Source organism: Sminthopsis crassicaudata, chromosome 1 (genome assembly GCF_048593235.1).
Source record: "Sminthopsis crassicaudata isolate SCR6 chromosome 1, ASM4859323v1, whole genome shotgun sequence".
NCBI lineage: Eukaryota > Metazoa > Chordata > Mammalia > Dasyuromorphia > Dasyuridae > Sminthopsis > Sminthopsis crassicaudata.
Genome location: NC_133617.1, coordinates 705,685,385 through 705,710,789, shown reverse-complemented (window position 1 = coordinate 705,710,789; position 25,405 = coordinate 705,685,385). Strand labels below are relative to the sequence as shown.

Here is a 25,405-nt window from a genome sequence, read left to right as displayed (position 1 = left end):
TCTTGAACTATACCTTTTAAATTGGGTTTCCAAAAGACTTGTGTGCACTCTTAGATTCTGGCCAACTCTCCTTGGCCTGAAGGTGTTGGAACAAAGCCTTCCACCTTTTGAAAGGCCCAGCTTAATCAGGGACCAGGAAATGCTTTCCTATTTGTAAATCACTTGGGAGTGTCCATAGGTGTTATATTCAATTAATTTTCCTTCCAAAATCCTAGGTTTTTCATCCCATTATTATTATTTTAAGACGAGCAGCCTTTCCACAAACAAATGATTATAATCAAATTGGACTTTTTACTGAATCATATTCCCATGAAAGTAGCAAATGAATACAAAGTGCAAAAATTCTTTCTTGACCACCTAGTAGAAACCTTCAGAGTACTGCCTTACAACACTTGGATGAGTGCTCTATTTTTCAGGAGATTTGGAATTTCGAGTTTCTTTGCCTGAATAGTTTTCAAATCCCCTTTGTAGATTAGAGGAGCCTTTAATCTGCTCTATTTTTCAAACCTATGACTTGAGCCAGACTGCAAGAATGAAGAAAAATAAAATACCCAGTCACTACATAGGCATCAAGTTCTAACTTCTCAACATGTTATTACTCTGACTTCTGAATTTTTATACAAAGTACAAACATAAGATTCTCATAGAAAATATTAAATTCAATGTTCTCTCAAAGATCTCTCCCAGAAATTACTACTTCTTTGATACAGATGCCCCTTAAGATGTGTTCCCATTAATTGTATCCGCAGTATTCTGATGTTATTCAGGAAACCATGTTTGACAGATTAAAGGTTGGAAATTCAGTTGCTAATGGTAAAGAAATGTGTCTCTTCCAGAAAACCAAATAAACTTAGCTTCCTTCTCTAGAGAAAGCGATACAGACACAACTACAAGTAGTCACCAGCTCCATTTGTCATCACTAGCTTTAAAAAGCCCCTAACAATTAGAATCAGGATTTTCTAGCCAGAACTGACCTAATTCAAGGCTACCTAAAGGCTGGTCTCCAGGATACCTAGTCTATCTACAATTTGTAATTTTTAAATCAGTTACTTAATTCTTTTTCCATAGAAATTACTTTTAGTAAATTTCCTGGCACTCTGATAATCTAATATTTCCAAAGATTTGTCTTGGAGAGTTTTTTTTTTGTTGTTGTTTTTTGTTTAAAGAAAGAAAAAAAAAAACTTCTTTGCTGAGTGTAGCTCATTGTTTTCCTAGGGGAAGTCTTCACTTGAGAGAACAACACAAACATTTCCTGTTTTCAGCCTACAAGAGACACTCAGATTCAGGGGTGGAGTAGATGTCTTCTCTCTTACTTCCTTTGACTTAGTGGAGCTAGTTTTATTAAATAACTCCAACCATAATTTGTAATTTCTGTCCAGATCTATCAGGACTAGTCATCTCATCTCTATGCCTCATCTACCAATTACTTTTTTAAAAAAATTAATATATTTTAATATACATTGCTTTATGAATCATTTTGGGAGAGAAAAATTAGAGCAAAAGGAAAAGCAAGCAGAGGAAAAAAAAAAAGAAGTGAACATAGCATTTGTTGATTAACATTCAGTCTCCATAATTCTTTTTCTGGATACAGGTGATACTTTCTATCTAAAGTCTTGGGATTGCTTTGGATACCATTACTTTTCTTTCAAACTCTTTATGTCCAGAATTAGTAATGAGTAAGGAAACTGGAAAGATTATAACCCTTCAGACATGACCAAATTTTGGAGGGCTAATTGATGTGGATATTTTCTTGAGAGATTTCTGGTTTTCCTTACATCTTGCACTTCTGAGAACCTCCAAATGCTTCAGGGAAATAAATCCTTTCTCAAATCTATTTAAATACTTCATGTAAGGTAGGTTGGATTTTTTGGGGTCAGGTCTCTCTGTTGTTGCACAGCAGTGAAATCACTGCAAACCTAGTTCTTTTCACTAAGGTTTATTATGCTGTAACTAGCTCATAACTAATCTCCTTTGATTTGTGAGCCAGAATGTCCATTTATTTAGACAAACAACAAGGAATTCTAAACCCAGTTAAGCAGGTTTCTCATTCTGACATGTTCAGCCAGGAACTTTTGTAATTAGATGGGGTGTGTTCTCCAAAGTCCCCAATCCATTGTATGCAGATTTTTTACTTCTAAAACACTGTTCTGTAGATGTGTCCCTTTTGCAAGCTTTTCCCAGATTTCACCTTATCCTTGTTTTCCATACATTTGTATGCAGGGGTGTTTTTTAAGTTATCAAGATCTCTCTTTAGTCTATTTTCAAGGATTTTTTAAGCTACTGTGTACCAAGCACAGTGCTAGGTTCTGAATTAGCTATTTTCTTGCCATTTGTCAATCTCTTTCTAAAACAGGCCTTCTTGAGTCTCTTACCTTGTCCTAGCAATCATATCCATTAACCCATTTATACACGTGCGTTACTGCTACCTTTTATTCATTTCTATCCTTCAGTTTCTTACTATGAGATATATTTTCACAGAATTTTTACATTGTCAGTTATTTGGATCTTATAACTAAGAGATCTTTGCCACTATTCCTGCTTTGAGGAGCCCCACAATCTGCCTCAAATTTCCTCCAACTTTTTTGGTTGGTGTGGAGATCACTCTTGAACTCAATTAAGTAGTTGCTTAACTAAGGTTTCCACCTTTCAGCCAAGCCTTAAACAGAGTAGGGAGGAAGGGGAGAAATCCAGATAATAAGACTTTTCTCTCAAGGGAGCTATTAAAAAAAATTATAATTTTATATTTGATTTCAAGAGAAAAAGAAAACAAGACCCAGGTTCACATCCCTACTGCTACCATATGAATAGCTAAAACCTTTCTTCACCTTCCCTTTCTTTCCCTTTCATGTGGGAATAGATAATTCTTACACCTACCTATCTCACATAATTGTGGACTTCAAATGAGATCACAAATCTGACACTTAAGAAGCTATAAAGCCTAAAGCAATGAACTAAAGAAAACTCCCCAGTATTCATGTCTGCAGCCACCTTGATTATTGGAGAAGATATGTAAGTGACTTGTTTAAGTCATTCAGTCACCAATGAATAAAGGACTAGATCTTGCTTTTCCTAACTATTCCAGGTTAGTAGACTATCTGATGTGCATATCTTCCATTTTCCTAGCCCAGAAGGCATTTAGTAAACAGGAAATTTCAATCATGTTCAAAGCAGCAGAGATTAAAAAAAAAAAAAAAAAAATTCTGCCTCCAAAGAGCTTAATGAAACATCAACCTCTTAAATAGTGAACTCTTGGAAGTTACCAGGGGGTGAATGATGAGATTTTACTCCCTTACTCTGGAAAGGTAGGTCAGTACCAATGATCTGATTCAGAGAGACTTTGAAGCATATCCTGAAACAGATTTGAACCGGGACAGGAATTATCTGGCCTCTCTTTGTATTCCCAGCTCTTAGGCATACAGTAGGCGCTTAATAAATATTGCTTGATAGGGGGCGGCTAGGTGGTGCAGTGGATAGAGCACCAGCCTTGAATTTAGGAGGACTCGAGTTCAAATGTGGTCTCAGACACTTAACACTTCCTAGCTGTGTGACCCTGGGCAAGTCACAACCCCAGCCTCAGAAAAGAAAAAAAAAAAGTCCAGGTCCATGGACCATCTGGTGTTAGGGAGGGGATCCTCTGGAGCAGGGGTGACCTTTATCCAGGGCTGTTTAAGCCTTCAGTAGTATTTTATTTTTCCAATTACATGTAAAGATAGTTTTCAGCATTTTTATAAGATTTTGTGTTCTCCCTTATTTCTCCCTTTCTTACCTCCCCCTTCCCCGAGATAGCAAGCAATCTGACACAGGCAATAGGGTGGACAATGCTTTTAAGCATTAGTGGTGCTTAAGCCAAAATGGATTATGGAAAGGATATTTTAGCTTTTTTTTTTTTTTTTTTTTTGAGACTTTTGTTAATACATCCTCTGCTCCCTTGACTTTCTCTCCCTTCCCCCTTCCTACTTCCTTCTTCCCATTTCCTAGTCCATCACCATTTTTCATACTCTTACATCACTAGACTGAAAAATCATTATGTGATTAGTTTTAATGCCTTATAGCTTGTACATCTCATGTTTTTCCTATGTTTGGCTCAAAGACTGTACTTAATATATACATCTAGGATTGCTTGATCATCAGTCATCAGGGATGCTATTGCATTTACTTTGTGTATCTCTGCTAAATAAGTCCTTCATCATCTTAAAATGGGACCCCTTCCTCTCTGGCTTATGGTGAGAAGATGACATCAGTCTCCTGTTTACTCAAACACTTCCTAGACAGAGCATGGAGAAATTTTAAAGTGGGTCAATGCAGGCACAGAAGAGATTGCCATAGAGATTGAGACACAAAACCTTTCAGCATTTGCAGCTGGCCTTGAGCTTTTTCTGCAAATGTATAAAGGGATGTGGAATCTTTTTCCTTTCTGCTTAAGCTCCATGAGTATTATGTGTAAGGACATCATCATAACCCTCCCCCTGGTCAAGAAGAGTTGGTCTACCTCAATAACTTCACTTTTTGTGTCTGCTGTGCTCAGCTTTTAGGAAACACTTTACAAATGGCAATGAATTAAAATAGGGCTTTCATTGTGAAGTGCATTTGAAGTCTTCAGTTTCTTCACTTGTAAAATGGGGCTAGGAGTACATGAGGTGTTGAGTCCATGGACTATGTGTTCCACAGATGGGTTTCAGGGCATCTGCGTACTTGGGGGAAAATATTTTCATTAACCTTTAGTTTCCTTTGTAATCCTTTGTATTTTAAAATATTGAGAAGGGGTTCATAGACTTCACAGTTTGTCCAAAGGGTGTATGACCCCAAAATATTAAGAACTCCCAGCCTAGATCATCTGAAATGTTGAGTCTGGGGAAATCACTGAATATCAAAGTTGAAGGACCTCAGAGGAAATGGAATCAAACCTTTATCTGAACAAGAATATTCTCTATAGCAGAGAGAATCGTGGTTGAGAGTAACAGAAAAGTTGGAAGCCTTGGGGAAGAACTTGAGATACCTGTCTGGGTGATCCAGTTTAGGATGTCAGGTGTCATCACTGTCAAGTTTCAAATAGTGTCTAAATATTATCCCCATCAAATGGTGGATGTGGGATAAGAGCTCCCAGAGAATCTAAGGCTAGATATGTAGATCTGGTAATCATCTGCATGGATATGAAAACAGACCCCCAAGAGCTGATGATAACAGGAAATGAGGTAGAGGGAGAAGATTTTGATCCTTTTGTGCTTGAGGGGGAATTGAGGGAGTTGGGGGAAAAAACAGGTTCTCCTTTCGAAGTGTTTGAAGCAGCTACAGTGAGGAATAAAAGAAGAAATTGTTCATATGTAGGGGAAAAAAGGTAACAACTCCCTTTAGATAAGCTCTAATTAATGGAAGACAGTTCCAACAGATGTCAGTGTCTCTGTGGAAAAGTAACTTTTAATGGAGAAATAGAAGATGGGGGCAGGAGCCTCTTGGGGGAAGAGAACAGTTTTAGATAAGGAGGCCTATTTTTCTTTCTGAGAGTTGAAGATATAACACATTTTTCAGCCAGGTTGCAATCCAAGAAAAGCAAATCTGACAGTCCTTTCAAATATCAGTGGAATGGGACTCTATAGAAGATCATAAACCTGAAGTGTAAAAGAGTATTTCCCTTTTTTTATTTATACTGTCCTAATGAAAAGCTTTGCTATTTAATTTCCTAGTTAATCATCATGGTTAAGTTTCAGGCATAAGTCTGTCAGAAATTTAAAAAAATTTAATATTAACAAACCATTTATAGCTTAGTTGTCTGGCTAGCAAAATATTTCATTATACTTTTATTGCGCACCAAATATTTGGTGTAGTCTAAACAAGGACAGCATGCAGGCATCCTTCCTCGGCCTTCTAGTCCTGCGCACTAAACGTTTTTCCCATCGTACAGCTGTGATGATATAGTTTGTAATATTCCTACACAGTTTTTGTTGGTTATAAGTCTGCTTATGTCCATCAGGAACCTCTCCATGGCCTTTTGAGAAATTACAACTTCACTTCCTCAAAGATTATGGTATTCCACAACTCACAGGCATTGATATAGAAGAATAGTGATGTTAAAGATGTGGAACTAATTTAGGGAGAAATTGGGGGCGCTTCTCTCCTGATTTTTCTCCTATTTGAGCACTTCACTATCCCTTTTGCAGGATCCTCCTTCAGAGGTGTCCATAGGTATCTCACACATGCGTATATACGTATGTTTATGTAATATACACACACATACTTCCCTCTATAACATTTCATTCAATCTGGAATTGAATCTTTTGGTTAGAAAGCCAATCAAAGGAGACTACTTCCCACCTGGCAGGGGCTTAGAACCTCCATTTTAGACAATCTAGGCATACCCAGAAAAGTCCCATTACATAGATATGTATGTGTATCTTTTAGTGAAAGGAATTTCCACATCTACACTGATGAAATTAGGACCAAACTAAACCCAAACCGCAGAAGTGATTGAGGGACTTTTATTTTATCGGGCACTCTCGAGTAATTTCTCATTCCCTTCTCTGAAATCCCTCTGGACCAGAGCGAGGTAGTGCCGGACAGTGCGGTAGGAGCAGAAGGAGAACCCCAAAGCCCTAGGTGTGAATGCGCCACTTTGCAGCTGTGGCCTCCTGTGAGTCACCTGCATCCCCAGAGCTTGGTCCAGGGCTCGGCGTGGAAGGAGGACTCGGTAAGAAGCCAGGGAGTGATGGCTTCATTGGAAGGGGGACCCCTTCCGAGCAGGGATCCCCCTTTCTTTGTATCCTCGGCGCGTGCCACATCTTGGCACTTACAAACGCTAGCTGAGACCTCGCAGGTGCCAAGGATGGCACTTAGACCTGAATCCTCCGGCTGCTGCGCACCCGAGATGGCCTAGGAAACGCACGTCAGCATGCGTCACTTACTGAGGCTTTTGGACTTGAATTAACTTCTGAGCCGTACCCATATGTGGGAAACAGGCCGCGGGGCTCCCGGGCGAACTTAGGGGAGATCCAAAGCCGGCTTGTGGCCCCGCCCCCGCCCGGCGGCTCCGCTAGCTCTGCCCACACGCAGGGCCCTCCCGGGCGGGGCTCCGCCCACACGCCGGACACGTCGGGACGCGTCGCTGCCGCGCACCCACAAGGAAGAAGCGGATTTGAGGGCCAGTGGCCTTTGGGACTTGTGGTCTGGCGTCACCGCCTCTCTCGCTCGGTCGCGCGGGAACGGAGGATGCCGCGGGAGCCGCTCCCGGCGGTCTCCGGGCCGCCCCAGCTGCGCTCTGTGAATACCCGGCAGCCCTCCTGCGTGATCTTCTGTAACCGCACGTGCCGCCAGGTGCTCCCCTTCTGGGTCAACTTCGAGGGGCACCCGACGGCCTACCCGCTGTTGCTGCCTGGCACCGGCCGCAGGATGAACAGCTTCCTCGGTGCGGGGCTGGACGGGGCGGGTGTGAGCTTGGGAGTGGGACCGCGCGATCCTGGAGCCCCGCCTCTGCCCCTGGACCAGGGTGGGCTCCGGGCCTTCCCTCTGCCCCTCCCCCCTTTGTAGCTGGGCTACTGGGGGCCATCCCTCTTCCCCCCTAGTTGTAGCGGGGCTCCCTCCCTCCTCCCCCCGCTGCTGCGGACTTCCCTCCACATCCCCTCTTCCGTGTGTTGTTGGGCTTGCCCTGCCCCCTGACTGTATCGGGGCTTCCCCCATGCGCACCCCAAGGCTGTAGTTTTTGTTCCATTTCTTCAGCTTTTTGTCCTTCCGCGCCTCTGGGCTTTGGGGCTCCCTGGTGCCCCGGCCTCGGGGGGCTCACTGTGTTAGAGCCGATTGCAGAAAATGTAGTTGTGAGCTGAGCACGCCTTTGTGGGGACTTGTGTGCGCCGGGCGCCGGGCTGGGAGAGAGCGGGTCCTCTCCGGGGGGAGGCGGGCACACGCAGCCAGCTTGTCTCGTTACCCTTTTATAAACTTGTAGTGGAAGGGAAGGCGGGGCGGGCCCGGGAATCTAGGGAGGCCGGGGGGGAAGAGCTTTGGGGGAGCGTCAGGCGCAGCCGGCTCCGACGACTCCAGATGTGACCGCTGTGTGAAAGAGGGATTGGGGAGGGGAGTGGGGGCAGCGGAGAGAGGGAGGGCCAGGGCTCGTGTGGGCCCGGCAGCTTGCGCCAGGTTTGAGACCTGCAGAACGGGGGTCGTGCTCAGTAAGAATAGGGAGGAAGGAGAGTTGTGAGCAGAAAGCCCGCTTTTGGCCCCGTTGAGTTTGAGAGGACTCGCACTCCCGGCGGGAGGTGGGCCATCCGATTTGGAGCAAGTCAGTTTCAGCGGTGTCTGTGGTCCGGGACAGACCCTGACGGAGTTTGCCGGTCTTTTCCCAGGGCATTTTGCAGATGAGACGGGTTACCAGAATTAAATCACCCGGTGAGAGTGCCCAGGCAGCTTTTGAACTCAGATCTTCCTGAGTCAGAGCCCGTGGGGTCCAGGCCCTGGAATAGCCGGCTATGGATGATGTGGAAGAAGGGCCCACAGTCGCAGAGGCCGGGGAGCAGTGTAGGTCAGCAGTGTTGGAGAAGTCGGGGAACTTGCAGGCCATCTCATTTGTGACTCACGCTGTTACTAACTCGGAGAGAGCAGGTTAAGCTAGCTGACCCAGGGCCCCAGGCAGCCGCCGGATTGTAAGAGGTTGAGAAATAGAAGCCACGGGGGTAGGCAGCTTTTTCTAGGAGTCTGGCGGAAAAGGAGGAGAGAGAAGAGAGCCTGCGGGAGTGCTAGGGTTTAGTGAAGATTCCTTGTGGTGGGGACTTGCTGGGGCTTGCTTGGCTCTGGGGTTGGGAAGGAGACATTGAGGTAGCCCCACACCCCTCTCTGCTGCAGAGGCCAGTGGAGGGAACTAGAGCTGTCTGCAGCGTTTGGAGTCTGTACTGATTTTTTTTTTTTTTTTTTTAAGCACTAATTACTTTCTCCATCCCTCCCTGACTGTTCTGGACTTGTTGATTAATTCCTCTGATTGCCATTTTCCTTTCTTAAGTGATTTTCCTCTGCTCTGCTACTTTTTTTTTTATATTTAAATTTGCTGCTTTTCCTTTACTTATTTATTTTACGCATTTTAGTGTAGTTCTTTCCTCTTGTTAGTCTATTTTTAGCTTCCTTTATCCTTATGTTGCATTCCTCCCGGTACTTCTGTGCTTCACCCATAATTGTAATCTGCAATTATGTTTTCTCCTCTAGGGCTGGTGCTTAAGTAGCCTCTATTCTTATTCTTTATTTGAATTAGAGGAACAGCTTCTTATTGAAATTTTAATGGCCCTTTGTTCTTGTCTGGGAGGTGATCCCAGGACTTAAAAGTGAAATGGATTGCAGTGGGGAAGGATTTTTCCGGGTTACCTACCTGCCTTTTCCCCTCCAGAGCCATCTGGGTCCCATTATAGGTGGGGAGGATTGAAGATGGCCTTGGATGTAGTGGGAGACTTGGCCTTTTTAAGCTGAGATCTTCAATAGATCTCCATTTGCCTGGGACAGTGATTAAGGCTAGACACTGATGGATTTATGCAACATGGATGTAAAGGAGCACTTAATGTTTACTGAGTGCTTTCCCTTGCTTGCCATCTGGGGAGGACTCTGGGGGGAAGGAGGGGAAAATCTGTACCACTAGGCTGTGCAAGAGTCAATGTAGAAAACTTGTCCTTGCATATGTTTTGAAAATAAAAGGCTTAAAAAAAAAAAAAAAGTGCTTTCCTTTCACGACAGTCCGTTAAGGTGGACAGTGCAAATATGATTTATCTGCATTTTACAGATGAAGAAATGAGCCTCAAAAGTTAAGGGAACTTCTCAGAGTAGTTCAGAAGTGTTGATTGAGGAATCCAGATTTAGGGCTCTTTCCACTCTTGGAATAGTACCCCTTGGAAAGAGACCCTTAGAACTGCTTGTTTGCTAAATAGTGTTTTCAGAGTTTTTCTAAGTTGGATTGGATTGGGAGGAAGTGCTGGGGGGCTAATTTGTTGATTGTGGCCTGACTACCTTATCTTTCTAAGTATCCTAAGTAGGTTTTCTAAGTATCCCCCCAGTTATTGAGTTTAAGTGATGTCCCCAAGGTCACCTGCACCAGTGAAATAAATTGGTGATTTCATAATTAAGCATAATCACACTAACCAACAATTTTCTTATTTTATTATAGGTCATTTTTGGTTATTCAGAGATGCAAATACGGGTGATGGACTTCTTGTTAATCAGACAGAATTATTTGTGCCATCTCTCAATGAAAATGGACAGCCTATTTTTGCCAATATCACACTCCCAGGTAAGCTGTAACTTGCCTTTTTTAAAAGCTCCTTTCCTGCCATCCAGAACTTCTCCCACATAGTCCCTAGCCCTTTTTTCCCCCTTTTAAACATATTTTTATATTTGTCATATTGTGTAAGACAAATCAGACAAAAAGGGAAAAAAACCATGGGAGAAAAAGCAAACAGATAAAAAGGTGGAAATACTATGCTTTAATGCACATTCAGTCTCCATAGTTTTCTGGATGTGGATGGCATTTTCCAGCCCAAGTCTGTTGGAATGGTCTTTTTGTGTTTTTGTTGTACTTTTCAACATTTATCTTTGCAAAACCTTGTGTTCCAAATTTTCTTCCTCTCCTCCCTGTGCCCCCTCTCCAAGACAGCAAGCAAGCCTGTATAGGTTAATCATGTGCAGTTCTTCTAAACATATTTCCATATTCATCACATTGTGCAAAAAAAAAAAAATCAGATCAAAAGGGGAAAAAGCCATAAGCAACAGTAACAAAAAGTGAAAATACTGTTCATTGATCCACATTCAGTTTTAATAGTCCTCTCTCTAAATACAGAACGCATTTTCCATCTCAAAACGATTGGAATTGGCTTGAATTACCTTCTTATTGAAAAAAGCCAAGTCTATCACAGGTGATCATCACATAATCTTGTTATGGTGTACAATATTCTCTTAATTCTGCTTACTTCACTTAGCATCGATTAAAGCCTTTCCAGGCTTTTCTGAAATCAGCCTGCTCATCTTTTCTTTTCTTTTTTAAAATAGCTTTTTATTTTTCAAAATACATTCAAAGATGGTTTTCAACATTCACTCTTGCAAAACCTTATATTCCATTTTTTTTTCTCCCTTCCTTCCCTCCACTCCTTCTCCAAGATAGCAAGTTAGGTTAAACATGTGCAATTCTTCTAAACATTTCCACATTTATCTTTCTGCGCAAGAAAAATAATATCAGAGTGTGGGGGGGAATAAGAAAAAACAAGCAAGCAAACAACAGCAACAAAAAAGGTGAAAATACCATGTTGTGATCCACATTCAATTCCCATAATCCTTTCTCTGGATACAAATGACACATCTTGTGACTTCATCACAAGGCTACTGGAATTGGCCTGAATTGCCTCATTGTTGAAAAGAGCCAAGTCCATCAGAGTTGATCCTCGCATAATCTTATTGTTGCCGTGTACAATGTTTTCTTGTTTCTACTCACTTCACTTAGCATCAGTTCATGTAAGTCTCTCCAAACATTCCTGAAATTAGCCTACTCATAGTTTCTTTTTTCTTTTTTTTCAATATTTTTTTAAAATATTTTTTTTTGTTTTACATGTATATTTTTAAAATACATATTTCTTTATGAATCATGTTGGAAGAGAAAAATCAGAACAAAAGGGAAAAACCACAAGAAAGGAAAAAAAAATGACCATAGCATATGTTGATTTACATTGTCTCCATTGTTCGCTCTCGGATTGTAGATAGCTTTTTCTATCCAAAGTTTATTAGAATTGCCTTGGATCACTGAACCACTGAGAAGATCCAAGTCTTTCATAATTGATTATTGCATAGTCTTGCTGTTACTGTGTACAATGTAGTGCTGGTTGTGCTTGTTTTCCTCATTGTTAGTTTGTGTAAATCTTTCCAGGTCTTTCTAAAATTAGCTTATCATTTTTTATAGTAATATTCTAAGTGAATGGATGCCCATCAATTGGAGAATGGTTGAATAAATTGTGGTATATGAATGTTATGGAATATTATTGTTCTGTAAGAAATGGCCAGCAGGAGGAATACAGAGAGGCCTGGAGAGACTTACATCAACTGATGCTGAGTGAAAATAAGCAGGATCAGAAGATCGTTGTATACTTTTTTTTTTTTTTTAGAATTTTTTTTCCCACAGTATATATGCATGAGTAATTTTTCTTTAATAATATTATCCCTTGTATTCATTTTTCCAAATTATCCCCCCCCTTCCTACACTTCCTCCCCCTGATGACAGGCAATCCCATACATTTTACATATGCTACAATATAACCCAGATACAATATATGTGTGTAAATACCATTTTCTTGTTGCACATTAATTATTAGCTTCCGAAGGTATAAGTAACCTGGGTAGATAGACAGTAGTGCTAACAATTTACATTCACTTCCCAGTGTTCCTTCTCTGGGTGTAGTTGTTTCTGTCCATCATTGATCAACTGGAAGTGAGTTGAGATCGTTGTATATTTCAACAACAATATTATATGATGATCAATTCTGATGGACGGGCCCTCTCCAACAATGAGATGAACCAAATCAATTCCATTTGTTCAATAATGAATAGAACCAGCTAAACCCAGAGAAAGAACTCTGGGAAATGAATGTGAACCACTACATAGCATTCCCAATCCCTCTATTTTTGTCTGCCTGCATTTGTTATTTCCTTCATAAGTTAATTGTACGTTATTTCAAAGTCTGATTCTTTTTGTGCAGCAAAATAACTGTATGGATATGCATATATATGGGTGTTTGTATGTGGGCACATATAGATAGATAGATAGTATTTAACATATTTAACATGTATTGGTCTACCTGCCATTAGGGGGAGGGGGAAAATTGGAACAAAAGGTTTTGCAAGGGTCAGCGCTGAAAAATTACCCATGCATATATCTTGTAAATAAAAAGCTCTAATTAAAAAAAAAGAAAAGTAATATTCTATTACTTTCATATATTATAACTTGTTCAGCCATTCCCCAATTGATGGGCATCTACTCATTTTCTAATTCTTTGCCACCACAAAAAGCTGCCACAAACATTTTTGCACATATGGGTCCTTTCCCCTCCTTTATGATTTCCTTGGAATATAAACCCAATAATAACTCTGCTGGGTCAAAGGGTATGCGGAGTTCTAGAACTCTTTGGGCATAGTTCTAAATTGCTTTTCAGAATGGTTGAATCATTTCATAATTCTACCAACAATGTATTTTTAAAAAAATGTATAAAGCTTTTTATTTTTAAAACACATAGTTTTCAACATTCACATAAAACCATGTGTTCCATAATTTTTTCTCCCTCTCTTCACCCAACCCTAGATGGCAAGTAATCCAATATATGTTAAACATGTACAATTCTTCTGTACATATTTCCACAATTATCATGCTACACAAGAAAAATCAGATCACAAAGGAAAAAAATGAGAAAGAAAACAAAATGCAAGCAAACAACAAAAGTGAGAATACTATGTTGTGATCCACATTCAGTCCCCACAGTTCTCTCTCTGCCTCTCTCTATTACAAGACCATTGTTTACTGACCTGAATCACCTCGCTATCGAAAAGAGCCATGTCTATCAGAATTGATAATCGTATACTTACCAACAATGCATTTCTGTCCCTGTTCTCCCACATCCCTTCCATCATTCAGCATTATATTTTCCTGTCATCTTAGCCAATCTGAGAGGTGTGTAGAAAAATTTGCATTTTTCTAATCAATGATGATTTAGAGCATTTTTTTCATATGACTATAGATGGTTTAATTTCATCATCTGTAAATTGTTTATATCCTCTGACCATTTATCAGTTGGGGAATGACTTGTATTACAAATCTGACACAGTTCTTTATATATTTTAGAAATGAGACCTTTAACACAAATACTGGCTATAAAATTTTTTCCCCAGCTTTGTACTTCTCTTTTAATCTTGTTTGTATTGGTTTTGTTAGTACAAAACCTTTTTAGTTTAATATAATCAGAGTTGTCCCTGCTGATTGTTTCTTAAAGAACAATAATATTCCATAGCATTCATATATTATCATTTATTCAGCCATTCTCCAATTGATGGGTATTCACTCAGTTTCCAGTTTCTTGCCACTACAAAAAGGGCTGCCACAAACATTTTTGCACATGTGGGTCCTTTTCCTTCTTTATGATCTCTTTGTGATATAAGCCCAGTAGAGACTGCTGGGTCAAACATAGGCACAGTTCTACATTCCTTTGGACACAGTTCCAAATTGCTCTCCAGAATGGTTGGATCATTTCTCAACTCCACCAACAATGCATTGGTGTCCCAGCTTTTCCATATTTCCTTCAACATTCATCATTATCTTTTTCTTTCATCTTAGTCAATCTGAGAGGTGTGAGGTGGTACCTCAAGAGTATCTTAATTTGCTTTTCTCTCATCAATAGTGATCTAGAGCATTTTTTCATATGACTAGAAATGGCTTTAATTTCTTCATCTGAAATTTATTCTCATCCTTTGACCATTTATCAATTGAGGAATATAATCTCTAGTTTAAAAAAATGAACCCCATCCCTAGAAGATCACTTCCTGTAGCTTTTCTTTTTTTTTCACCCAGATTCTTGCCCAACATTGTCTAACATTCAGTATGTCCCATTTCCCCACCTTTCACTGCTACTCTTCTCGGTCTTCACGTCCTTTTTCTGTCTAGGGTTTTGGTTTGGGGTTTGATATTGTTAACCTTTTATTTTTTGGGCTGGTCTTCTCTACTGAAAGACCATATTAACTGTCCACTGAGTTAGTGTGGTCGGAACCCAGCTTGCTTTAAGTAGTCTTGGATGTTTTCCTCTTAAGGGGCCATGGATATGGTCTTAAGATTTTTGCTGATCTGGAGGACTTGCACTTTTATCCCAGACATTGCTTCCTTGTCCTGAGGCATCAGAAGCCCAACCTATTGGGATATGGGGCACCTGAGGTTTATCAGAATCCTTAGCATCCTCCCTGTCTTTGTGGCCCAGAGTGGGGTTGCCATGGTGAATGTGGAGGCAGAAGGGAACAGTGTCTATTTTACTATTTTCATCTTTTTTAAAATCTCTGGTTGGTAAGTCAGTTTGTTTTTATTGTTTTTCTAGTCTGTTGCTATTTAATTATGTCTTAGTTTATATCTGAATCCCTCTGCTGGCCTGAGCCTGGTCTGGTTAAGACCAGGAGGCATTTCCCAAGACTGTGTCCTAAGTCTTTTTCTTTCTATGTTGTTTTAACCTTAGTACCAAATAAAATAGACATTTCCATAAACAGACTAGAACTGAAAAATGATCGTCCGTGAAATTACAGGTTTGTATTATGCTACAGGTTGTTTTTATCTTGTAGCTTTTAAAACTCTGGCTTGTCTATGCTTGCTTTTTTGTCTTCGAAGCAATTTTTTTTTTTTAAGATGCCCTAATGACCTTCTATTCTCTTCATTTACTACCCATCCTTCTAAAACAGTAGAGGGAGTAAAGAGGAAAAATTTTGATAATTGAACAGAAGGAATTCCAGAAAGAATATGGGCTAAAGTAGGACAAATCTGAAAGCTACTTATTAAATTTCTGGATTAGGAGTGAGGAAGATGAGCCTTTAAACTGGCCTCAGACGCTTCCTGACTGTGATGGTGGGCAGGATGCTTAATTTCCAGCTTTATTTTCGTCAGTAGTAAATTGAAGATAGGATAATAGCACCTACTTCATGCCATAAGTCCTTACATTGATTCTGTCTTCAAATAAAGGGTAGAAATAACTGTGGAGTTCCTTTTCCTTTTTTCCTTTATAGCTGTGTATAGAACTACAAGTGGTTGTCATTACCTGTCCAGGCTATTTTTCTTTCTACATTTTCCTTTGTTCATTTGTCTCATTAGCTTCTTGGGATTAGTTGTTTGACTCATCATTTGTTAAGTCTTATCCATTCACACTCTAAAAATAGATGCAAATGAACTGAGATAACCTCACTGCTAGCCTCACTTAGCTTTTGCCTCTAAACAGATTCTCTCAATTTATGTGAGGGATGTTTTTACATTACCTACCCAAGAGTTTATCTCTAAATTTTATCTACAAAATTTCTTTATCCACAAGTCCCTTTTTTCTATTCTGTTCATCAGTCAAACTATTAGCATATGGTAAAGGGCAGTGCCATGCCTGAATTGCCAATTTGTTCTGTAGAAATTCCATTTTCAGGCAGCTTTAGAAGCACCTGTGTTTTGTAGGTTAGATTTAAATAGCATACAAATGCTATGTGAACTGAATCCCTTACAATGAGTTGTCACTGAGGTTTTGTTTCCCTACAGTTTATACACTGAAAGAGAGATGTCTTCAAGTAATTCGATGTCTGGTCAAGCCTGAGGATTACCGGAAACTGGACATTGTGAGGTCACTGTATGATGATCTGGAAGACCAGCCAGATATCCAGAAGGACCTTCGGAGACTTTCACTGGAGTACCTTGAGAATCAAGTGGATGGAGACTGAGAGGGGCATTCCTGAGTTTGTGCTGTGGAAGGCAGTGAATGGTTTTACCTAGCCATGGTACTGTGACCTCCTGTCCATTTCAGAGTATTTTGTTCTCAAGAAGTAAAATTTAATTCCATTGTAGATCACATTTAAACTCTGTAATTGAGATGGTGAGCTGTCATTGGATTCTCTAAGCCTTGTGACGTTCAGGAACACAAAATTCATTTTAATGAGTATCCTCATCTACCTTCTGGTGACTTGGCTATTGCTCAATGATCTGAATGCTCTAACTAATAAGATGCAAACTTTCCTGAATAGGAATACCCTAAAATTTTGGACCAGATAACTGTTATAGTATCTTCCAGCTCTAAATATATGATCTACTCTGTTTATGAAGTTAAGACTATGGCCTTAGAGGGCTTTGGCTTAGTTTAACCTAGTTCTTACTCTGTAAGGCAGTATTGTACATACATAATCCATTTGTTTTCCTTTATGGAAAATGAGGATTTACCTAGATGAGTTGTATTGGACCTGAAATATAGAATTAAAACACATTTATATGAAAAAATTTATATAAGAAAATTATTTTATAGGAAAAAAATCAAGAGGAATGTTTATGAGAGATGATTATGTGTCTGTCTCAGTGATTCAGGATTGTTTATATACAAGGTTATTTTGTTGGGGAAAAGCATATTATTAAATACTAAAAGTATATTGTATTGTAAGATTAGTAATAGCTTTTAATAACGAGTTATTTATTTGAAAGTGTTGGGGAGTTTTTTGTGGGTGGAATTGTAAAAACTAAGATTTTCATTTTGTGAGGCAAGTCACCTTTTAGAGGTCACTTTTAGTAATTTTCTAAAAAAATTTTTTATAAAAACAGGACAACAGTGCTGTGTGTTTCTAAACTGTGACTGTCTTGAATTATGGGTTGGTTTCTGCACAATGAACAAGGGGTGTTATCAATATTTGTATTTCATTCTAGCCTTAAGAAATGACTGTGAAGGCAAGAACTTCATAGGGCTTTGAATATAGTAGTTGAATGTAGTTGGAGTAAGAATCAGAGGCCAAATGAAATATCGAGAAGTCATTCCACCGTAACTTCATCTTTAAGTCCTAGAGCACTTTGTTTCCAATATTTCTTAATCTTTCTCATTTTCTTTCAAGTCTAATTGTCTTTTTCTCCCTATGGCTTACAGCATGAGCTATTGTGTGGGGAAGATACTAACTCCATGCATTTTAGAGGCGGGAAGTTTGCAGCACTGGTGGAAAGAGCAGAAATATGCATATTAAAATGGGTAGGGACCGTTTGGGGGTCTGAACCAGGATCAGTGAGTTTATTCTTAGTTTCCTTCTTCAGAGACAGTGGGGCATCATGAGTTCAGGACACCGACAGGCTCTAGACAAATCCTTAGAGGCCTCTGTGCTCTGGGCAGCTAGGACAGTGATAGAGAAGGCCATGGTCTATTCTCTCATCTTCCAAGTCCCAGGTCTTGCCTCCAGCTCAACTCCCCACCCCCCTATATTCTCTTAAAACCTCTATCTGATGTTAGTCCTTCCTTTATAATGATTTTTTTTTCTTTTGTGGAATCATACAGTTTAAATATAATTTCTGATAAGGGCTGTCCACGGAACACCGGCTGCCCAGGCATGTAGCGTCATCTGTTTGTATTTCTGTGACTTATTGTTGTTTTTATTGAGATTGTACAATTTTTGTCTCGGCTACAACTTGATATTTAACAATACTGAGCAGAATAAAGAGAACTGGGTCCATGGACAGGCCCTTCTTTTGTTCTTTTCATTGTTATAGTCATTATTATGCACATTGTTTTTGTGTTTCTATTTATTTCCTGTGATTTTAAATCCTTCATATTTATATTCCATCCGAAGTAGTACTGTTTACAAACTACATCCTTTATCCATTCATAAGCAAATGTTTTATTGTTTACTGTGGAAAAAAAAAAGTCACACTCTTAGTCACATTCAGCTCAGGACCCTATCTTTTTAACATCCTCATCCCCATTCTTTCCCCACAGATTTCTGTAAATATGGCATTTCACAGGAAGAACTAAGGGTGGCTTGAAATGAGAAAGATTAGGAAATGCCGAAGAAGGCAAATAAGGTGTGAGTATATACTTGGAAATGAAAGGAAGGCTAGAGATGAAGTGGGAGGTCTAGTCAGAGAGTAATGAAGGTCTGCTTTTCACTCAGCCTTCATAGTGTCTGTGCTCTGGACAGACACGTGATTCTGGCTTCTGGTACTTTGTGTAGCCTGAGGGATAAAGAACTTTGAAGGTGTCCTTCCTGAAGGAAGCCTGGGAAGGATCTGCGAGGGGAAAGCTGACCTGGCTGAGGAGGTCCAGGGCCAGAGGGAGAAGATAACATTCATATGGCTAACTGTTTAGATTGACTAGGGAAGAGAATTGAACAGAGAACTTCAGATATACTAGCAATAATGGTTATGGTTGAAACTTGGGACGACAGTTTTGCTACAGAAAGGATCTGAGCCGAGCTGACTCATAGTCTTGAGTGACTTACACAACACCCCTAGGCTCCTGGCAGGCCGAGGGGCCACCCAGGGGGTCTGCGGGCAGGGAGATCTGAGCTGAGACAGTTGTGTGACCCAGGAGGGGGCCCTTCCCCTGTTTCCCTTAGGTTTCCTCAGCTGCAAAGTGGGGATCAGAATTGTCCCTGCCCCTAGTGTGGTTGTGAGGATCAAATGAGAACACCTTTGTAAATCGTGGAGCTCAGTGCCTGAGTAGAGGCTCCTAAATGAAGTGGCCAGGAGAGCTATCCCTGCCATGGAACCCAGGAGGTTGAAACTTTAGCCACAGTCACGTCAGAGGTGACATCACTGGATCAAGGGGTGTGGTTTCCGTTCTCTAAACGGAGCACTCCTGTTTTGGCTGTTCTTCAGGCTATTTCCCAGGCCTACAGCGTTAGCCCCTCTCAGCCTTTGCCTTGGACAATCTTCAGGGGGCTTCTGAAGCTCAGCTTATCCTCCATGTGAAATCTGACCCGATTCCCCGGTTGTTAGTTCTCATCATCCCAGAAATAATTTCCTTCCGTATTTATTTGAGATTCTCGTCCCATTCTAACCCCTGTTCCCCAAAAAGAATGACTGCTATTTGAGGGCACTGAACATCCACAGAGGTGACTGACTAAAGAAGCTGAAGAGAATGTTTCAGAAGAGATGAAGAGTTTTGGCTGTCTTGGGTCTTTTGTACCCATGGCAGAGTAGCAGTAATGGGATAATAGCACTTTTTTAATGAAGGCTCTACAAATCTCATTTTAGTTTATCTTACCAGAAACCTGGGATGTAGCTCCTGTTATTGAGGCTTGGAAGTAACATGCCCAGCCTCCAAAGACTTTCTGAACTCCAAGTCTAGCTCTCTGTTCCCTGGGCCACCTGCTGCCTATATGATATGCCCTGGACAAGACTCAATTAAAACTTCTAAATACCATCAATTTCTGACAAGTGGACGAGATCCTTAACCCATGAAGAAATGGGTTGTTTTTCTCAAAATTAACATTACAGACAAAAGCTTTGTGGAACATGGGTTCATTTTGACTTAGGACCAGCATTTCATTAACATCCCTAGGAAGTATGGTTGAAGGTGGCTGTTCGGTTCTGTGTGTATGAGCCACAAGGTCATTGACCCTCCTCTCCCAACCTCAGTGAGCATCAGCAAAGGAAATTGGAAAATGCCCATTGGATCAGAGGACTAGATGGGTTGTACTGCTCTGCTGCTGATCGCATGAGTAAATCACTAGTTTTCTAAGTGTTTTCTCAGATTTTCTCTTTATATAACTCTAAAGGAAACTCATGACTCAGTGACCATCTCACTGACTTTTCAGTCTTATTCCCAACTCGGTGTGACCCTGGAAGGAGTTCTTGTGTAATCGGATTACATTTTTAAAAGCAGAAGTGGAATAAACAAAATATAGGGTTAGATGGTTTTATATGGGTATTCTCCAAAGAGCAAAGGGATCATTGTTGGAGGCCAGGGCTAATTCAGGCCCTTTAGTGACTCAGAATGAGACTCTTGCAGATTGCCTTGTACATAGTTAACAGAAGCATGTTTACTTAAGGCTACAGCAACTCCTCTACCCATACTATAAGCCTGAAGGAGGGGCCTCCAATTTCTATTTGGTGTTTATGTTTCGATCACCAGGAAGCAGCATCAGTGAGGTTCAAGCAATGTGTCCCCACCAATTAAGACTGAATACATTTTAAGGAAAAATTTAACAAGGGAGTCTGCCTGGCCGTACCAATCTTAACCTGTGCTACAAAAGCAGTCATTGTCAAAACTTTGGCACTGATTAAAAGGGGTTGATCCATGTGAACAGATCAAGTACACAACTGAACAGAAGCAAATGAACACAGTATAAATCCAGTGACTCCCTCTCCTCCATTATCCTAACTGGGGTAAAGTCTTACCATTCCAACAAAAAACCTGGAAAAATTGGAAAGCAAAATGCTAGAGATTAGATAAATGTCCACGTCTCTCAAGATATATATTAACTCCAACTGGATATATGTCTTAAGAGATAAAAAGGTCATAAATTAGAAACAGGGACAGGTATGTGCAGAGAGTGACTGGGATGGCTTTTCCCCACGTGGACTCCTCCTGGGAGTCATGGTGATGTTTATGGGAGTGACTTAGATAGTCCTGAGCATATGTGTAGACTCTTAACTGGCCAATCTGTTAACCATGTGATTAAGCCAACATATGGCCCCATGAAAGATGGCTCCTGCATTTGTCCATCACTGTTCTTTTTTCCTTTGTAGGTGAAGGGATTCAAAGCTCCAACCAGGAGACTTTCAGACGGTCAGACAGCATCTGGGTTTTTCAATCAGCTCAGCATCGGTATCCTGTGGAGCAATAAGTGAAATTTGGGACTGACCTTCAGCATCCAGCCCATGAGGGCAAAGATGAGGACTTGTATAATTCTTGCCTCCTCTGAATGTGAGCTTGGTGGGACAAATGTTATATTTTTAAAATTGTGTTGAGTGTTTCCACTGCCCTTAGTGACGGAGATGGGATTTGGAATATTAGTTCCCATAGTATGCAGAGAAATATTTATATTTTTATTCTTGCTATATCTTTGAAGTAAATACCCCTTTGTAAAAAATGAGTGATGTTAAATGGTTAAAGGGAATTGGTAAAGTTATCACTGTTGATTAAGAGGGGGAGAGATAGCACAACCAGTGGAGTCTTTAAAAGTACCCTAAAAGTCCTCAGTATATTCCTTAGAACCCCAAAGGTGAGATAGATGCACCTGACCTGCCTCTGGGAGAATGACTTAAGAATTGTTACATGAATTTTCACAACTATACATAGGGCAACAGGTCACAATCAAGCAAGGGATTGGGATGATCCCAACAATAGAAGATAAAATTGATAATTTTCATGAGAGCAGATAGAACATTTTTTCATAAGTGAAAACTAACGCAGTTAAAAATGAGAGGAAATAGTTAACATTTGCCTGAGGGAAAAGAATCTTTGCAGCTTTTTTTTTTTTTTTTTTTTTTTTTTTTTTTTTTTTTTTTTTTTTTTTTGAAAAAGTTTTCATACTAAATCAATTCATTGGCAATTCATGATTCCAGGGGATCAAAGATGAACTATGCCCTATGCCTTCTGCCAGAGGATTCAGAAATGGCTTGACTTATTCGGGTGGCCATGTGATTGCAGAGAAAAGGTTGGGTGTGTGAGAGGTTGTGGAAGTAGAAACTGCAACAAATAGAGTTTGAACCTCACAACATCCCTGTAAAGTAGGCGTTATCTCCATTTTACAGATGAGGAAATTGAGTCACTTGCTTAGTGTCCCATTCAATAAATAACTGAGACAGAATTAGGGTCTGGGTATTTTTGACTTCAAATCCAGTACTCAGTCACCTTGTTCCTAATTGGAAAAAATCATGTACACACCCTGCGAATTCAAGAGGCTGCCACCAGGGACCTGCGGATCCTAATGCCAATATTTTTGATTCCACCCTCAATTCCAAAACAACTCGCAGGAATCTCTAAGACAGAATTGTTAGGGGTACTATCTTGTTCAGATCATTTCAGTTGTGTCCAGTTATTTCTGATTTGATTTGGGGTGTTTCTTGGCAGAGATACTGGAATGGTTTGCTGTTTCCTTCTCCAAGTCATTTCACATATGAGGAAATTAAGGCAGACAGGGTGAAGGGACTTGCTCAGGGTCCCCCTGCCACCAGGGTCCCAGGGAGTATCTGAGGCAAGATTTGATCTTCCTCACTCGCCGGCCTGGCACTCTCCACTGCACCACCTTCTGCCTCTCGGGTCTTACCTAGAATCCTCAATAGGAGCTAGGATTTCTACAGCCCTTAAAGATTTGCCAAGTGTTTACACATATTATCTGATCCTTTCAACCACCTTAGGAAGTAGGTGTTGTTACCTTCATTTTACAGAAGAGGACACAGACCTGCAGAGGTGAGGTGAAGTGATGGACTCAGGCCCGTGCAGCCACCATGTGCGTAAGGCATCAGTCAGGTTTGGGTCCCCTGAATGTCCCCGAGGCATGCATTGACAAATGCAGAAAGGTTGAAAGTGATCTCACATACCTTGTTCCACTCCCTTCCTTAGTAGGCAAAGGCCCATTGTGGAGCTGTGGGAGAAACTCTGCTTTGGCCTCAGTCCTGCAGTTTCTGAGCAACTTGAGGCAAGGTCTGGTCAGTGGGGATAGACTCCCTTTAAAGTTCTTGAGCTACAGAGTGGCGTGGGGTCATCTTCAAGAAATCCACATAAACTGGCTGCTGGCCACTCTAGAATTTAGGATGCTTTTGTCAACACTGGAAAGCCTATTTTAAAAGTTACTTTCTTTAAGAAGTTTCTTTTGTTCTAATTTTAACAAACACCAAATAAGATGAGCATATCCATATCCACAGTAGAGCAGAGGAAGAAATTTGACATTTAACTTTCAAAACTATCATACTTAGCTAGGATGCTTTGTGTTCTCTTCTGTACATTTAAAAAAAAATACTTCAATGCTCTTTTTCTTTTGCAGTTCTGTTCTTATCTTCAGTTTTTTTTCATCCCCAGCTGAAAAAAACCTTTGTAATAACTATGCAATCAAGTTAAGCAAATTCTCATATTGGTCATGTCCAGGTTTTTTTGTTTGTTTGTTTGTTTTTGTTTGGTTTGTTTCTTTTTGTTTTTTCTTTTGTTTTGTTTTTGACCAATCCAAAGAAAATATAGATCACCATAAATGCCGATTCCCCCCCCCCACACCCAGGCTGGGGTTAAGTGACTTGCCCAGGGTCACACAGCTAGGAACTGTTAAGTGTCTAAGACCAGATTTGAACTCGGGTCCTCCTGAATTCAGGGCTGGTGCTCTATCCACTGCGCCACCTAGCTGCCCCCTGATAAATGCCAATTTAAGGAGAGGGTAGAGAACAGATATCTCTTCAAACATTGCCTCATTTCCCATCCAGCTGCACTCATGTTTGGATGATTGTTACATTATCTTGTAAAATCTAATTAGCCTTGGTACTCACACCTCAGTACTTGCAATGTTTCTTATTGGAGGGTGCAGCCATGGACTTCTCATGCTCCATTTACTTAGAAGTGGAACAGGATGTATGTCTCAATTTCCATTGAGCTGCACTCATTTTGGTTTTTCTTGTTTTCATTTAGGAATTTTTTTTTTTTTATTTCTCCATCATGTCCTTATACCAAATGACTTGTCTTCTCTCCCTTCACCCCTTTTCCAGCTTTCTTTTGTGTTTTGTCTTCCCACATTAGATTGTAATCTCCTTGAGGGCAGGGATTGTTTTTGTCATATTTGTATCCCTAACTCTTAAAAATGTTTATTGACTTTGAATACTGTATCTAGAAAAAAATTCTATGCTGCACCCTTCAAGATAGTGGTAGTTAAATTGAACAGTTTGAGTGACAAAACCCTTAAAGAATACTCCCCTCAAAATAAGCTTGCATAGTTTCTGATTTTGTCTACTCTTATGATCCATGAATCTAATAGACTCTTTTCTATTCACTAACATCTCTTTGGAGATGTTAGTCAAATCAAATTTTTACTACATAGGGAGAAATCTCAGGATGCAGGTGCTGTAATGCATAGCAGATTACAGGTACACAGCTTACTTGACAGAATCTAATTTGGTTCAGTTTAATTCCTAAATCTGACTTTATTCTTGGCACCTTCTTGCTTTGTTTCCAGGTCATGGAGGCTTTCTACATCCCTTTATCATGGAGTAAGCAAGGAATTTTCTAGGCATTGTGTGCCTAATGACACATTTTAGATGCTTAAATGTTACATGACTACTATGCCCAGAATTTCTTGAACTTGTTTCATTTCTTATGTGGTAAATTGTTTTTATTTTCAATTTTTTTTATTGATGTCTTTAAAAAAATATATTAAAGATTTCTCAAGATGTTCTTTCTCTTTTTTTAAAATTTGCGTTCAAATTCTAATAGTATTTTCTTTTTCAATTACATGTAAAGATAGTTTTCAACATTAATTTTTCTAAGATTTTGAGTTCCAGTTTTTTTTCCTCTGTTTCTTCCTTACCTTTAGCCTCCCCAAGACATCAAACAGTCTTATAAAGGTTATACCTGTACAGTCATTTTTTTTTTTAACATATGTTCACATTAGTCATGTTGAGAAAGAAAAATCAGGACAAAAGGGGAAAAAAAGCAATAAAAAGGTGGAAATAGTATGCTTCAATCTGCATTCAGTGTCCATACATAGTTCTTTCTTTGGATGAAGATGGCATTTTCCATCCCACATCTATTAGAATTGTCTTGAATCACTGTACTGCTGAAAAAACCAAGTCTATCATAGTTGATCATCATAAAATCTTGCTGTTATTATGTACAATGTTCTGGTTCTACTCACTTCACTTAGCATAAGTTCAAGCCTGAAATCAGCCTTCTCATCATCTTTTTATAGTATAGTAATATTCCATTACATTCATATGTCATGTCTTATTCAGCCATTCCCCAGT

At 40.1% G+C, this 25,405-nt stretch overlaps 2 protein-coding genes across 3 annotated transcripts in view; both read left to right on the top strand.

Moving 5' to 3' along the window:
- The first annotated feature begins 7,064 nt into the window (after nt 1–7,064).
- Nucleotides 7,065–24,832, top strand: VHL (von Hippel-Lindau tumor suppressor). 2 transcript variants are annotated; one of them, XR_012484979.1, is made up of 4 exons: nt 7,065–7,396; nt 10,124–10,246; nt 16,256–16,491; nt 21,209–24,832. XR_012484979.1 is itself a non-coding variant. In XM_074283944.1 (3 exons), the coding sequence occupies exons 1-3, from the start codon at nt 7,201–7,203 to the stop codon at nt 16,432–16,434; spliced, it is 498 nt and encodes a 165-aa protein (XP_074140045.1). In that variant the 5' UTR covers nt 7,065–7,200; the 3' UTR covers nt 16,435–18,198. The 2 variants fall into 2 exon arrangements, 1 of the variants encoding a protein (XP_074140045.1); XM_074283944.1 differs by lacking the exon at nt 21,209–24,832 and having other exon boundaries at nt 16,256–18,198.
- The window catches only part of IRAK2 (interleukin 1 receptor associated kinase 2), a 53,609-nt gene continuing 49,448 nt past the window's right edge, over nt 21,245–25,405 (top strand). Inside the window, exon 1 of the mRNA XM_074282925.1 lies at nt 21,245–21,386. The gene's annotated coding sequence lies outside the window, so the exon portion shown is untranslated. The remainder of the gene's footprint in view (nt 21,387–25,405) is intronic.

Coding starts and splice junctions, on each gene's coding strand:
- VHL (XM_074283944.1), top strand. CDS start 7,201: ATGCCGCGGGAGCCGCTCCCGGCGGTCTCCGGGCCGCCCCAGCTGCGC. Junction 7,397..10,123: donor CAGGATGAACAGCTTCCTCG/GTGCGGGGCTGG, acceptor ATTTTATTATAG/GTCATTTTTGGTTATTCAGA. Junction 10,247..16,255: donor TGCCAATATCACACTCCCAG/GTAAGCTGTAAC, acceptor GTTTCCCTACAG/TTTATACACTGAAAGAGAGA.